The sequence below is a fragment of the Amblyraja radiata genome, chromosome 4 (assembly GCF_010909765.2).
Source record: "Amblyraja radiata isolate CabotCenter1 chromosome 4, sAmbRad1.1.pri, whole genome shotgun sequence".
Taxonomy (NCBI): Eukaryota; Metazoa; Chordata; class Chondrichthyes; order Rajiformes; family Rajidae; genus Amblyraja; species Amblyraja radiata.
Window position 1 is genome coordinate 88,681,907 of NC_045959.1, and position 17,072 is coordinate 88,698,978.

The following is a 17,072-nucleotide window of genomic DNA, read 5'->3' on the forward strand; positions in this document are numbered from 1 at the left end:
TGAGATATGGGAGGAAACTAGAGCATCTCGGAAAGCCCACACGGTCACCGAGAGAACGTGCAGACTCCACACAACAACACTGAAGTACAACGATTGTGAAGCAACGGCACTGCTCATCGCACCACTATACATCCTTTGAGCATCTCTAAAAGCCAAGAATTTAACTACCACTGTTTTTCATTCATTCAAGTAACCATATGCTCTACAATAAATATGCAAGAGATAAATAAACTTATCTGGACCAGCCACATAGATAATTTGACTACAAGAGTAGATCAGACATTGGGTATTCTGTAGTTGCAAAAACAAAGAACTGCAGGTGCTGGTTTATACCAAAGATAGATACAAAGTGCTGGAGTAACTCAGCGAGTCAGGCAGCATCTGTGAAGGAAAAGGATAGATGGTGTTTTCTGTCTTCACAAATGTCTTCCACTATGCATAGGTCGCTAGTTAGAACCATAATGGAGCACTACTCGCTACTAGTTTCCAAAAATAATCACTAGATCAACACTCTTCAAACCAGACCAACACTGTGCACCCTGCCAACTATCCTGGACATGTCCTTCCCACTTCACCTTTACACCATGGCTGCAATGCCCACTGTCCATTAATTCTATTACTCAAACACAGAAAGTCTTCTTCAACGAGGATGTCAAAAATGGCAACTGTAAAAGATATCTGGCAAAGCCATCCAGTTAAAAGTTTCCACCCAATTCATACATTATCAAAATGTACTGCCATTTGCTGAAAATACTGCATGACATATATAAAACCCAAGCAAGCATCACCCATCACTTTGAATAAATGCAAAAGGACACGTTTGCCTTCATAACTTCCCAACATTCTCCTTTCTGTCTTATATTTGTAAGAGAAAAACTCTGATTCTTTGCAGGAAGGAAGAATGCGAGTCACCCCAGACTAAGCTTTCACTCTCCTGGCGTGTTCTCAAGAAGTGCCAAATAAAAACATTGAGCATTGACAATCTGTTCACTTGGCTCACCAACGTTAAGGGGATTGTGACAGATGGTTATGGTGGGTGGGTGTGGGTGAGTGATGTGAGGGAGGTGCTGGGTGTTGCCTGCTAGGGAAAAAAAGCAATAATTTGAGTGAAGCAAAATAGACCTCAAGAACAGAAATGTGTTTGTATAACCCAGATCTACCATAAATCTGCTGTGGTATCAGTCTTTTCCTCACCCTAATTTTCCTCCTCCTTATTTTGCCAATCATCTCAAGAAGTGGCGCAATGATAGTTGCCACCTTACAACGTCAGAGAACCGGGTTTGATCCTGACAATAGGTGCTGTCTCTACGGAGTTTGTACATTCTCACTGTGACCGTGTGGTTTTTCTCTAGGGCCTCCGGTTCCCTCCCACATACCAAAAACGTGTAGGTTTTTAGGTTAATTGGCTTCTGCGATTGTAAATTGGCCCTAATGTGGAGGATATTGCTAGCATACGGTGTGATTACTAGTCGGTTAGGACTCGGTGGGCCGAAGGGCCTGTTTCTACACTGTTTCTCTGAAGTGTAAAGAAAAAGTATCATATTTCACTGTTAGCCATTTTCAACTATCAATTATCCACAACAGCAGAATAATCCACTCCTTTTTCTTTCCCTCAGTGTACAGATTATGCTGGGAGAATTATACTAAAATAGAATGTGCAACATCAGCTTCAAGCTGTTGAAATATTCATAATCCTCCTCCCTCTTGTAGCCTCTTCAAAATGCATCCTGATTTCTGAGAGCAAATGTGATTATACTGAACACACAATTTCCCTCTCACTCACTGTAATTGGCCGTGGCAGGATGTACATCAATTCTGTGATTTCTCCACCAACCATACCTTCAGCAGTGTGAATGAACAACCTCCTCCTCATATGTCCCTCATATATTAACAGGGGTTAACCTATTAATTGTAAGGCGTTTAATACTTCCTCTAAAATGCAGTGAAGGGAAATGTCCTGAAATGTTGGTGCTCTTAAATTTAAGACCTGCTGAGAGAGGAATTTTTAGTAAAACAGGTTAACCAAGTGTAAATTACTATCCATGGCATATTTTCAAGATCATGTTTTCAGGAGATGTAATGCAGGGTTCCGTAGAGGATGATTTTCAACAGTAGGCTGCCTATTTCTTGCCAGTAAAATCAGCAACAAATAGCTGAAAATTATAATGGGTGGTTGCAATCATTTCAGATTCCTCACCGACACCGAAAGCCTGCTTGATATAGTTTACAGCAGACCCATGAATGGGAAACAAACATGTCCTCCGGAAACTGGCGAAAGGTTGCATCAAAAAAAGATCCTATAAACACTTGTTGATGCTTGTATCTGTAACAAACCTTCATCTGGCTGACTGCTAAGAGAAGATCTCCCCTTTCCCCTCTTCACTGGGTCAAACTTCCAAAAACCAGTGGGGTAAAGTTGGCTGGAACCACAAAGGACTGCAGATGCTGTTATCTGGAGCAACGATTCAGGTTTTTGACCCAAAACGTTGAAAGTAACTTCCCCTCCACAGATGCTGCTCAACCTGCTGAATTCCTCCAGTAGTCTCTTCTCGTTTGTGTTGTAATTCACTGACAGCACGTTATTGGAATCTTGGTATCCTCTGTTCTAACTTTGTCCCAGTTATAACCATATAACCATATAACAATTACAGCACGGAAACAGGCCATCTCGACCCTTCTAGTCCGTGCCGAACACATAATCTCCCCTAGTCCCATATACCTGCGCTCAGACCATAACCCTCCATTCCTTTCCCATCCATATAACTATCCAATTTATTTTTTTTAAAGATAGAATAGTGATCTGAGACATCAAGAGGAAGTTTTCAATCTTAACAATAATTATTTTTTTATATTGGTCCCATCCAAGGTGCTTGACCTCCATTTTAAAGTGTTTCACATTGATGTATTTTTCCATTTTCAAACTTCCTCATTTATATTTTTATGGCCCTAAATTTGTAACTGTACAAGGCACAGCTTGCAGTCTCCTGATTTGTCACTATGCCTTCACTTACTCTGAAACTCTGATCAGCATGAGGAACTACTTTTTCTAATGTTGCATCCATACATTGTATTTCTGGGCAATGCTGAGGTACTGAGTCAGTCTAGAACATAATGGTTAAGAACACAAGTTGTGGCCACAATTAAGATAAAGCCTATGCCAAGTTGCTGTTCACATTATAAATTGAACTAAAATGGTACAGAAAATCTAAAAGTACTGAGATGCTGAACATTTGAAATAAGACCATGCATGCTGGAAATACTCATCAGCTTCAGTCTGGAAAGAAACATAAAAGATTCAATTTGATGACATTTTGTTCAGGTTCTGATGAAAGGTCATCAAACTAAATGTTTCTCCATTAATGCCTGATCTGCTAATTGTTTCCAGTATTTTCCATTTTAACTCAGAAAGAGATTTTTTGTGAGTAAAAGGGGCAGAGTAGTGCTTCAGAATATCAAATAAAATAATGGAGGATTGGAGTTATAGAATCATACAGCATGGAAACAGGCCATACGGTCAAACTGGTGAATGCTGACCACTGGATACATTCCCAAGTTAATCCATGTGTATACTGATGCCTATGTAAAATCTATGGAACATTTTTCCTCCTTGTTTGTCTCTGGGATCCAGGTTTTGAATATTAAATAAATTAAGATGGAATATTTGAGCATCACAGATAAGTATATAGGTGATTGAATTTTTATAACAATTAAAAATATTTGATATTCAATATTGTTTCCTTTTCCATATTAATGTGTAGTTACGGTACTGAGTAAACTCATTGTTAGAAATAGTAAAATATCTAAATCACTTGAAGGACAAATGTTTCCATATATTTGACATGGAGGTGGTTTCATTACTTCGAAAGAAACTTGGGAGAGAGAATACATCGCTTGTTAATGGTGTCTAAAGAGAGTAGTTAGTTTATCTTATATTTACAGGTGCTAAATTTCCACAGGAGTTCAATGTTAACAGGAACCAGCAGAACCTCCCAATTTTAGTAAAGACTGCAATCACCAGAAGTGTTCAATCACACTGAACAAAATAGCCCAGGGCTGAGTTTTCATGACAGTTATCTAATCTCTCACCTTAACCTTGCTGGAAGATTAATAGAAAAATCCAGAAAAAACACATCAAGGATGCTGCTTTTAAAAATTGTGGGTGAAGCTTTGATTATTATTACCAAAAGTGCAGTATTTACTCTGGCCTTTGCAGACATTGTAGTAGCTGGAATAGTGATATTTTATCATGGTGGAACTTGGAATACTCCAAATGACTCCAGTGCTCAGAGTCTGTCGAGAAAATAAGAACCAAGGGTGCACGGTTTTCATTCTTCCCCTTGATGAAAAATGTGCTTGTCGAACAAGCAGTGGAACAATTGGTTACATTGCCGGTGCAATTACATTTCCTGGAAACTTATTTTCTGTATTTTCACGCAAGGATTAGTATGAATAAGAAGTTAACCGAAATAATTATTGAGAAATATGTTTTATGTAATTGAGATAAAGGACACAAATACAAATTTTGCAAACTTATATGATGAGTAGCCCAAGGTGTAAATTTTTTAGCAGATGAAATGCATTGTTTTTAAAGCCATCTTATCTTTAAAATAAGTAAGAAGTAAAAAGCACCATTTTTATATAACATTTTTGAAGGTCTTGCTGCAGGCTTGGACTTTGTCACAATTGGAATATATAGTTAGAGCAATATTGGCAGTGCTTTTTCCAGGAAATTACATAGGTAGTACAACTATAAGAAGTGAATTTGGATAACTTTTGCTTTGCACGAGACTTTTCACTAAAGTGGAATTTATGTTATTTATCTGCTGTTGGAAACTGCAACGTGCAAGGGATCTATTATGTTAAGTCTCCATTTTGCTATGCATCTATTTAAAAATAGAAATCAATGTTAGCCTTTCTGTTGTGAGCACAAGGAACTGCAGAAGCTGGTTTACAAAATATGACACATAATGCTGGAGTAACATAGCGCAACAGGCAGCATCTCTGGAGAACACAGGTAGGGGACATTTTGGGTCGTTCTCCAGAGATCCTGCCTGTCCCGCTAAATTAATCTAGCACTTTGTGTCTTTTTTATAGGGTTTCTGATGTTCAACATAAGAATTTAAATTGTTATTTTGGAGTCTTAATTTCTAACAGCAGAGAATCCAGAAAGCCAAATTTGTGTATTTCCTCTCTAGAACCTGCAGATTTTATTTTACTGTTGATTGTGTCTTACTCAACTAAGAGAGAGAAAGCCCAGAGTCTTTAATAGCCATATGCACCAGGAACAGAACAATGGAATGTTTACTTGCTGTAACTTCTCAGGCACATCAACATAATAACACAACAAATAAATATACAATAAATGTGCCTCAGAGAAAACCTTTGAATCTCCACAACTGTGGTCGAGCTGGCTAATTTTGTATTTGTGTCCCCCAGTTTCATAATTGAAATCTAACTTGAATAATCTGTTTCTGTCTGTATGTCCCTTAATCGACTGTTATTCAGCAAAAGTAAGTTCAGATCTTGGTGTCTTTTTTTTAATCTATAGAGCCCTAAATCCCAGAATAATCCTAGTCGCTCCTCCCTGAACTCTCTCCAATGTGTCAGTGTACCATTGAAGGTAGGATAATGGAAAATGTACATGGAAGTCTAAAGGGCTGATTTTATGACCTTGTGCTCCTGGTTTGATTTTGCTGAAAGATCACATTGTGAAGTTATGAATTTCCACCCACTAAAATTGATATGATGGGCAGAATACTTTGGAGTATGTCAGTGGTTGACGCACATTCCCAGCAGGCAAAATTTCATACTGGGAGCAGAATTAAGAAAATTACCCTTAAATGTGGTGTTTAATCGTGAGTTTTGCAAGTCCTGTGACAACAGTACCCCCCACTCTGTGTGTGTTGACCCATACGTGTGTATAATTTCATATTCCATTACTGAATTAAAAATTATGTTTCATCCCTTATTCATTCACTTAATTAATTCAAATGTCTTGAAGGCTACAAATCATTCTGATAATGATCTATATACTGTAGCTTTGTAAATGTTATATTCCCATAGTTTTTCTTGCAACTCATTTATGAATATTGAGAATGTTAAGAGACAAAGAACACTTCTCTTGAAACTATACAAGTTATTGCCTGCTAGCCAGGGTTTATGACCTTTAATACATTTTACTCTCTAGTTCCAAGCCTATGTTTTGTATAGTTGGTTAATTCTTTAAAGACTCTTCAGGTATTGGACTTTATCAACCAACTTCTTATAAGGCAAATGATTTACTTCAACCAAACTGTACTCAAGTTTTAATTGTTAATAACTCTGCAAGCAATATTTGTAGATTTTTGAAGCATTACCTCTTGACTTCAAAACCACACCGACTGTTCCATATCTTTTAATGGTCTTTGCAATGTTGAGATGGACGAAATTTTCTCTTTGGAGATATGCTGAATTTATTTGTCTTCTAGCAAGTACAAGTGTACAAATGCTTTCTTAGCCATAGTGTTAACTAGACTAAGTGGGACCCGTTGGGTCCCAGGTTCACACAGGAGGGCTGGTCCCCCAATGCAATATTCCACCTCTCCACCAATTTCAATATGCATGGCCGGGGGGGGGGGGGGGGGGGGGGTTCTGGAGTACTAGCATGGGTGTTGTGGGTCAAGTCAAGCACAGTGAGTGCAGGGCCAACAATCCATTTCATGTCAAGTCAATCCATTTCAAGTCAAGCACAGAACAGGCAGGGCCAGCCAACAATACAATCCATTTGCTTTCATTTCAGGTGAGGTCAAGCAAAGCAAAGGCAATGCAAAAGCACATGGCAGGCAGAGCCAGCTAACAATACAATCCATTTGCTTTCATTTCAGGTGAGCTCAAGCAAAGCAAAGGCAAAGCAAAAACAAAAGCACAGGGCAGGCCAAACAACTCATTTCATTTCCATTCCAATTTCAAGCACCGGGCAGGCCAAACAACTAATTTCATTAAAGGCTAACAAATCATTTATTGCAAGCACATTCAAGGTTAACAAATCATCATTCATTGCAAACACATTGCTGGCTAACAAATCATTTATTGAAAGCACATTAAGGGTTAACAAATCATCATTCATTGCAAGCACATTGCTGGCTAACTAATCATTTATTGCAAGCACATTAAGGGTTAACAAATCATCATTCATTGCAAGCACATTGCTGGCTAACAAATCATTTATTGCATGCACATAAAGGGTTAACCACTTAAAGCACATAATCACATACAGCACATAAAGGGTAAACTCACAGTTCAGTAGACTCACAGTTCAGTAGACTCACAGTTCAGTAGACTCACAGTTCAGTAGACTCACAGTTCAGTAGACTCACAGCAGAATCACAGTTGTGGCCTCTCCCTCACAATCTTTCAGAGTGACTAACTCATGTCCAGGCATCCTGGGTTTTATAGTCCTGCCCCCCCCCCCACCCCCCGGAAGGGGCGTTACCTTCATCATGGTGATTGATGGGCGAGAGGACCAATCAGCTGATCTCAAGAGTTTTAAAACATTCATAACTTTTTTATTGTTCATCGATTGGAAAAATCCTCAGGGCTGCCTCAGCGGATGAGGACTGTGAGTAAGATGGCCAAATCATAGCAATATATGGTAGCGATATTTTCTAAAATCAATATACAGCGCAGACAGGAAGTGGTCAAGATGAGACTTTTAGTTATATAGATGGGGTTGGACAAATTATTGTTGATGTTACAATCCTTTTGGAGGAAGACTGATTGAACTTTATTGCCTTCTATCACAGTGATCACTGTGATGTTTGCGTAAAGATCTATCGTTCTTTTTAATTGTGTTGTGTTATTTTAATTCTATGGCTGCATAATAACTCATATATCACTGTACCTTAATTGGTACATGTGACAATAAATGTGAATCTGAATCTGGGAGCCTGAAGGTTTTGATCATCATCACAGTAACCATTGATTAAATCTGGGGCATACCTCTATCCTGCTTCCTGAAGTAAATGACTAGCTCCTTAATTTTTCTGACATTGATAGAGAGGTTGTTGTCTTGGCACCACGCTACTAAGTTCTCTATCTCCTTCCTGTACCCTATCGTTCATTACTGATTGCAGTCTATGGGACAGAAAATCAGAAGATCCAGTTGCAGAGGGGAGTACTGAGTCATAGGTCCAGGATTTTGGAGATGAATTTGATGAAATTATAGAGTTGAAGATGTAGCTATAGTCAATAAATGGGAGTCCAATGAAGGCGTTTTTGTTATTCAGATATGAGTGCAGGCCAGGGAGATGGTGCCTGCTGTGGATCTTTTGCAGCAGAAGGGGAATTTGATCAAGGCTGTCTGAAATTGAAGTGTGCCATGACTAGCCTTATGAAGCATTTCATGATGGTGAATGTCAGAGCAGTCACTAAGGCATGCTACTGTGTTTTTCTTTGGTGGTTTTACAAAGCAGGTGGGGATCTCAGTTTGGAGACCTGAGAGCGTAAATGGTCCCCACGGGTCCTGAGAACATGTCTGGGCACTCCATCTGGGCCAGTTATTTTCTGTAGGTTCACTCTCAAGAAATCTGATCCAATGTCTATGATGATGACAGTTGGGTACAAGTACATCAGAGGCAGTCGGGGTGGGTGACATCATACTGTTGATCTTCTATTCAACCAAATATTGAGCTCATCAGCAAGGAGCAATTCTGCCCAAATTCGCTTTGTTGCCTGTTATAGCATGCAAACTGTGTGACAATTGACGAGTGTCTTTGTGGTTAGACTGGGACTCCAACTAGGTCTGCAACTCTTTCTTGGAGCAACTGATAGCTTTGCAAACGTTGTATATGCATTTCCTGTACAGGTCTAGACTATGTTCCTCGTACCTGGGGACTTCAACAGGTCAACCTCAAGAATTTGCTTCCAAAATACCAACTACGTGTGTCCAGTCCCATCAGAAGCCCAGGCACCCTTGACCACTGTTGCACAATCGTAAATATGTCTACTGTGCCTTTTCCTGACCCCACTTTGGAAAGTTGAGAATTTCAGACTTAATCTGCACTAGGGAATGTATTTTTTGGTTCATCCATGGTTAGCGATTGGGGAAATGCCAGATTGACTTCTTTGGCACAATGTCCTGTACACTTTTGCTGATGAAGTCTGTGACAGCAGTGGTATACTCATTTCAGTTGGCTGCTAAATCCTTGGATATGGACCAATGATAGACACAAAATGCTGGAGTAACACAACGGGTCTGGCAGCATCTCTGGAGAAAATAGATAGATGACGTTTCAGGTCAGGACCCTTCTTCAGTGACTTTTCTGGATCAGTCCACTAATCGCATCTGACTAGCACAGTATGGCTTTTTGTACCAGATATGGGTGGCATGATAGCGCAGGGGTTGATTTGCTGCCTTACAGTGCCAGAGACCTGGGTTTGATCCTGACTACGGGTGCTGCCTGTTCGGAGTTTGTACATTCTCCCCATTACTTGAGTGGGTTTTCTCCGGGCCCTCCGGTCCCCCCCCCCCACACTCCAAAGACGTACAAGTTTGTCGGTTAATGGGCTTGGTAAAATTGTCCCTAGTGTGTGTAGGATACTGTTAGTGTTCCAAGGATCACTGCTCGGCATGAAGGGGACCAGATTTGGTTCCTCTTATAATTCTCTCCTGAATCTGTTTCCGCTTTGTATCATGGCTGATCTACCTACCCTTTCAACCACATTCTCCTGCCTTCGCCCATCATCCTTGACACATGTACTTGTCAAAATCTGTGCCTTAAAATTATGCATTGACTTGGCATCCACAGCTGTTTGTGGCCATGAATTCCACAGATTCACCACCCTCAGACTGAAGAATTTCCTTCGGAATTCCAAATGGTGTTTGGGCTTCTGATAGGATAGAAGATATGTAGTTAGTATTTTGATATTTAGGTTGGCCTGATAAAGCTCCTGGCTCTGAGGAACAAAACTTCAGGCTACTCTGTTGCAAGGCTACTGGTAGCTGTGTACAGTAATCCAGTCAGGATACCTGAAGTGCATTCTGCAACAGATAAGCAGGGCTCTCACAACTGTTTTCGCTGATGCCAGCCGGGAAACCTAGGCAGCTTTTTAGGTTGTCAAATTACAGTTTAGGTGGTCATTTAAGGAGGCTTGCATGACGCGTGCGATAATGTGCTCGGACGAAGTGTGTAGTTACCAGTCGGAAATATGCTTAATGAAGCATTCACATATTATTTCTGCTTCAAATAAAGTCATAAACTAAACATATTCACCAATCAATACATGATATATACCACAATGACATGCAGCAAAATTACAATACAGTATCTCAACTCTTTTTACATGTTGCAATGAATGCAATTTCTATTATTTCTTTCCACTACCAAACAAAAATGTGGTTGGATTATTCAACATATGATCATCCTCGGTGAGACCAAGCGCAAGCTTGGCGATCGTTTCGCACAACACCTCCACTCACTTTACAATAACCAATCTGATCTCCGGGTGGCTCAGCACTTCAACTTCCCCCTCCCATTCTGAATCCTCCCATTCTGTCCTGGGCCTCCTCCATGGCCAGAGTGAGGCCCACCGCAAATTGGAGGAACAGCACCTCATATTTTGCTTGGGTAGTTTACACCCCAGCGGTATGTACATTGGCTTCTCTAATTTCAGGTAGTCCTTGCTTTCTCCCTCCTTCCCCTCCCATTCCCAGTTATTCCACAGCCTACTGTCTCCATCTCTTCTTTTCTTCCCCCCCCCAATATCAGTCTGAAGAAGGGTCTCGACCCGAAACATCGCCTATTCCTTCGCTCCATAGATGCTGCCTCTCCCGCTGATTTTCTCCGGCTTTTTTGTCTACCACCCATTCACACAAGTTCTGTTGTCCCACTTTCCTCACCCACACCCTACACATTAGGGGCAATTTTACAGAGACAAGTTAACCTACAAAGTTAATGCGTCTTTGGGATGTTGGAGGAAACCAACATGCTTGCAGGTAGAATGTGCAAATTCAACACAGACAGTGTCCGAGGACAGGATCAAACACAAATCTCTGGTGTGTGAGGCAGCAGGTCTACCAGCTGTGCCACTATATTTTGTTTTCCAACACACAAAAACTTATACTTTGATAACTTTGGTTACTAAAAAAAACCTATCCATTTTTCAGTCTTAAATGTCTAGTCACGCTATGTCCCCCTTTACAGCTACAGTATGTTTTAATTCAGTTCAAGACTACGGGGCAGTACATTGGCCATAAAGTTGCCACCTAAAAGTGCCAGAGACCCGGAATTGATCCTGAATATGGGTGCTGTCTATATGGAGTTTGCTCCTTTTCCCTTTGATCGCATGGGTTTTCTCTGGGTGCTCTTGTTTCCTTCCAAATTCCAAAGGTATGCAGGAAACTTTTTCAGACCCAACCCAAAACGTAATATTTTCCTTTTGTCCAGAGATTTTGTCTGACCTGTTGAGTTACTCCAGCTTTTTATGTTTATCTTCGGTTTAAACCAGCATCTGCAGTTCCTTCCTGCACACACAATATTATACGATAGAACTTTATTAATCCCCGGATGGAAATTGTGTGTGTGTGTGGGTCTATATTATACACACACACACATGCATATAAATATACAGTTATATATTCATATATAAATATACACTGTTTTGTTTTCTTGTTTATAACATTGTTTACAGAGTACTATGTTTACATATTCTGTTGTGCTGCTGCAAGTAAGTATTTCATTGTTCTAACTGGAACGTGAGAGAATAAAACACTCATGACTCGCGTCACTAAGTGTAGAACTAGTGATCGGTGGTCACTTGTGATCGGTGCAGCGTGGACAAGGTGGGCCGAAGTGCCCGTTTCCGCGCTGTATCATTAAATTAAACTGAAAACACTAAAACCAGATGGAGTCTAAAGAACGGTCTCTACCCGAAACATCACCAAATTTCTTCTATCCAGAGATGCTGGCTGCTTCATGGAGTTCCCCCGCACAGTTAAAGCATGGAATAGTCTTCACCCTACCATTGTTACCCAACCAGATGCAACTAAATTTAAGGGGGACAAAAATGCTGGTGAAACACAGCGGGTGAGGCAGCATCTATGGAGCAAAGGAAATAGGCGACATTTCAGGTTGAGACCCTTCTTCAAACTGATGTGGGGGCGGTGGGGTGGGAAGAAGAAAGGAAGAGGCGGAGACAGTGGGCTGTGGGAGAGCTGGGAAGGGGAGGGGAAAGAAGGAGAAAGCAGGGACTACCTGAAATTGGAGGTCAATTTTCATACTGGTAAACTACCCAAGCAAAATATGAGGTGCTGCTCCTCCAATTTACGGTGGTTCTCACTCTGGCCATGGAGGAGGCCCAGGACAGAAAGGTCGGATTCGGAATGGGAGGGGGAGTTGAAGTGCTGAGCCACCGGGAGATCAGGTTGGTTATTGCGAACCGAGCGGAGGTGGTGTGCGATGCGGTCGCCAAGTCTATGCTTGGTTTCACCGATGTAGAGCAACTGACACCTAGAGCAGCGGATGCAATAGATGAGGTTGGAGGAGATGCAGGTGAACCTCTGCCACACCTGGAAAGACTGCTTGGGTCCTTGGAGGGAGTCAAGGGGGAGGTCAAGCGACAAGTGTAGCAGTTGCAAGGGAAAGTGCCAGAAGAGGGGGTGGTTTTGGTGGGAAGGGACAAATTGACCAGGGAGTTACGGAGGGAGTGGTCTCAGCGGGAAGCCGAAAGGGGAGGAGATGGGAAGATGTGGCCAGTGGTGGGATCCCGTTGGAGGTGGCGAAAATGTCGGAGGATTATCTGTTGTATGTGACGGCTGGTAGGGTGGAAGGTGAAGACAAGGGGGACTCTGCCCTTGTTACGAGTGGGGGGGGATGGGGAGTGAGAGCAGAGTTACAGGGTATAGAAGAGACCCTGGTGAGAGCCTCATCTATAGTTGAAGAGGGGAACCCCTGTTCCTTAAAGAATCAGGACATCCCCGATGCCCTGGTTTGGAAGCCAGTGGTGGGAAATTTAAGGTAGCTCTTATTTCCCAAGAAACCTATTTTGCTTAAGTCCACCCTCCACCACCTCCAGTTTAAATTCCATTTGGAATATTTTTGGAGGACCAGGAAACCAAGAAGCAAGAGCTACTCCAGGGAGTTACTCCAGCTCCAGGGTGTGATTCTGCGTTGGGTTTCAGCGGTCGCAGCGAGGCGGTGACCAGACAGCAATGGTGGCCAGATCTCCCACAATGCAAGGGAGGGAGAAAGTGCCCAGCGCCGACCAGTGGCCGTGGTAGTGCGCATGTGCAGGGCGGCCGATGATGTGCTGGCCGTGGTTGTGCGCATGTGCAGGGGGAGGATGTGCTGGCCGTGGCAGTGCGCATGTGCAGGGCAGCCAGCCGAGCCGGTGATGAGGAGCGGCTGGAGAGCGGAGACTCGGCAGCCTGGACACGGATGGCAGACAGATACGGAGAGTGACAGAAAGAGAGAGAGATAGAGAGGGGGGCCAAGCCGGGCAAAATGACATGGCTTTTAGGTTGCCCGGCGGGACTTTAGATGGTCATTGGCAACCGGGCAACCGTTAATTTCGAGCCCTGGTAAGTACTTAAGGCACTTCACGTTTAGATATTCCAGATCCTGAGAGCTGTATGTCACCAAGACCACCACATCCGAGCACCACTAGGTTGATTTGTAAACAGCCCTTCTGCCTCGCACCTTGCCCAAGGACACCTTGTGGTCCATCCGGTAAATTGTGAAGCCCTCAGTAATGTCCACAATGGGGACAACTTAGTCTAATTTTCCCTACACAACAGTGTTGGCAGGAAGATTGCAAACTCATGTAAAATTAAGACCAGTATAATTCCTCTTATACTTTTCACCTGATCCTTTACTTAAATAAAAAACAGACACACCATATTGGCATCCTCTAATCCTTCTGCCCTGTGTCTAACTATCTTTCTTATGCTAATGCACTAATATCACATGCCTGAAGTTTTGATAGAAAAGTGTTTTCTTTTGAAAGTGCTGCTCATAATCAAGTTCTAAATATCATAATAATTTGGAATCTCATTTAAAAATTCAACAATTAAGTTCTCCCATGAAGCCCAATTCTGATTGTAATTCTGTGCTAATTTAGTGCCGTTTTTGAACCATGGGAGGAAACCCAGGGCACATACGATACTAACTGGCCAAGGTTTTCCCATCTTCCCTTTTGTCACCCTCCAGTCTTTGCAAGAATCTTCAAAACTTCCAGTGGTCCCTCAAATGAATCTGTGATTGCTTTGAGGATCCAAACCATTAGATCTGGAGATTTTGTAGGTTTTAAGACGGTTAGGTTAGAACATAGAAAATAGGTGCAGGAGTAGGCCATTTGGCCCTTCGAGCCAGCATCGCCATTCAATATGATCATGGCTGATCATCCAAAATCAGTTCCCCAATCAGTCGTTACGCTGCACATACTCTGCTGTTTTGCTGGAGGCAAAAATGCTGTATTTACGAATAATTTAACTAAATGCTAGGTTCTCTTTAGTGGGTTAATACTTTGCTGTAATAATAGGGGAAGATATGATGCGATCACAAAATGTTCATATCATTCATTGCATTCCGAATTCTGAAACCAAATTCCATTTATTTTTTCATCCCGAAAATCGATTTCAACATATATATGAACTCAAAGATCAAAATGTCCAAATCTAAAATTTATAGTGAATTTCATATTTGAAGGCAAATCATTTATTTAATGGTTCATTGTTTCTTGATATTTGCCTAACATTTGCCCTAAATGTTTTTAACACAAGCATATGTTGCTCAAAATATATCCTATGGCTTCTCGTAGATTTTTAAAACAAAAATCATTCTTGCTACTTCCAATGATGACAAAGTGACAGACATGTTCGAGTAGGTACACATAAGCTAATTTCTGCTGTTGATCCATTAAGCTCACATGTTGCTGACTTTCCATTAAACATTTACTTCTGCCAAAGAATCTATCTGGCTTTTGAGTGATTCCAAAGATTTTTCCTGTGTTCCTCTTTCCGAAGGCTGTTTCAGACTTTAACGTATTTTGGAGAAGTGTTTCCTGTCATCAGTTCTAAATGTGCATTTCACTGCTTGGTACCGAGGCTTCCCTTGGAGTTTAATTTTAAGTAGTAACATTTTCTATTCCACTTAGTGTCTTACATTCATCTTTAATATCACTTCTCAGTCACTCTTCTTCGCAATAAATGGGCATCAATTGCAAGGCCATCATTCATGCCCCTGTCCTCTCTGCCCTTGAAGTGAGTGGGTGACTGAGAGGCTATTTCAAAGGTCAGTTATAAAACATGCTGCTTTGGATTTGGAGTTGCATATAATGACAGTAGAATATCTTCCCTCGTGATCAGGTGATATCTCATGGCAATATTTAACATGGTAAAAAAAATATTGTTTTTTAATATTAAGTGCCTCAAATGTCTTGATTGATTGAATGTAAGTTCCTCAAATTATATGGTGAGATTTGAACATATCCCTGGTTTATTAGTGCAGGATTTTTTATCATTAGGTCAATAACATGACCATTATACTGTGGCACCCCACATGAACATTGACGAATCGAAGAATCTGCTTTTTAAAAAACATGAATTATGAATGAGTCCACATCTAACTCCTTGCGACAGAGGTTTTTGTCACTCCAAGTGCCCAGAATCCTGAAGAAAAAGCATAATTGGTGGAACACCTAAATGCTGTATTCCAAGTGTTGGTGGGAGATTTGCATTTCTGTTAGATTCAACCAGACTTGAGAACATATTCATGTGGGAGCACTTCTGGTGAAACCAGAAACATATTCGGAAAGAGAAGCTGAGAATGACAACTAATGTCATCACTGCATGAAAGTATATTCTCCCCCCATGATTCTAATGTAAAGCGCATCCTTTTTGTGGCCAAGTTATGGAGACAGCTCTCTCCATGATCTAAGAAAGTTCTGCAGATGCTGGAACAGACGAAGGTAGACAAAAAATGCTGGAGAAACTCAACGGGTGAGGCAGCATCTATGGAGAGAAGGAATAGGCGACGTTTCGGGTCGAGACCCTTCTTCAGTGTGGGGGAGGGGGAACCTTCAAAACCTTCATAACCTTTGTACTGTTCCACTGATCGGAAAAAAACTTTTTTGACTTGCAGCAGAGGAGAATGGGTAGTAAGGTGGCGAAAAATCGTAACGCTATGGGGGATAGATTAACTATCCTTTAGCTACAATCCAGACCGGAAGTGGTCAAGTTGAGAGTTTTAGTAATATACTAGACCAAGTGCAGTCCCGTTGGGTCTGTTCCTCCAAAGTGTGGTTGCGGGGGGGGGCGGCATGCGGCATCACACATACTAACTACCCCCCCCGCACATAAGCTAACTACCCCCCTTGATATTATATTAATATTATTAATTTGCTCCTTTTATCCCATAACCGCCCTATCCACTGACGCATAGCCCCCAACTCGCAGGTGCGTCTAGAGAGGGAGGGGGGGGGGGGTAGAGAGTGAGGGCAGAGAGAGAATGGAGAGAGACAGAGAGAAAGGGGCAGAGACAGAAGGGCAAGAGACTGAGGGAGAGGGGGGTGGAGGGGAGGGAGGGTGGGTGAGGGGGGGAGGGTGGGGGAGGATGGGTGAGAGAGATGGGAGGACAGAGAGCGTGGAGGAGGGAGAGAGTGGGGCTGAGAGGGGAGGGAAGGGAAGGGAGGGGAAGAGGTGGGGGGGCAGGGAGGGCGAGGGGGGAGGGAGGGTGGGAGGGATGGGGATGGAGGGGGGTAGGGAGGAGGTGGAGGGAGGAAGGGGGTTGGGGAGATGAAAGTGCGGGGGGGGAGAGGCCGTGGGGAGAGAGAGGGAGAGGGGAGAGAGAGATGGGGGAGAGAGAGTTGGGGGAGAGGGGGAGAGAGAGAGAGCGAAATGCAACCGTGCGTCACGCGTTCAGAATGCTCTGGAAATGAAGCGTGCGCGCCTCATGCACGAAAGCTGTGGGCAACTCTATGGAATTCAGGGGAGCAGCCTGCCACGTCACACACACACTAACAACCCCCCCTCTAACCACCCCCCCTCTAACCACCCCTCCCCTCCCCACCCTCCCCTCTCCCCCCTCCCCCTACACACA

General features: G+C 42.4%; 1 protein-coding gene across 6 annotated transcripts in view; it reads left to right on the top strand.

Moving 5' to 3' along the window:
* adgrb1 (adhesion G protein-coupled receptor B1) overlaps positions 1–17,072 on the top strand; it is a 576,464-nt gene that overhangs the window by 540,869 nt on the left and 18,523 nt on the right. For 5 of the 6 annotated variants that reach the window (XM_033019939.1, XM_033019941.1, XM_033019943.1 and 2 more), the window contains one exon: positions 5,549–5,620. The exons of the other annotated variant lie outside the window; for it this stretch is intronic. In XM_033019939.1, the coding sequence (XP_032875830.1) occupies positions 5,549–5,620 (72 nt within the window). The remainder of the gene's footprint in view (positions 1–5,548; positions 5,621–17,072) is intronic. 6 annotated transcript variants of the gene reach the window in all.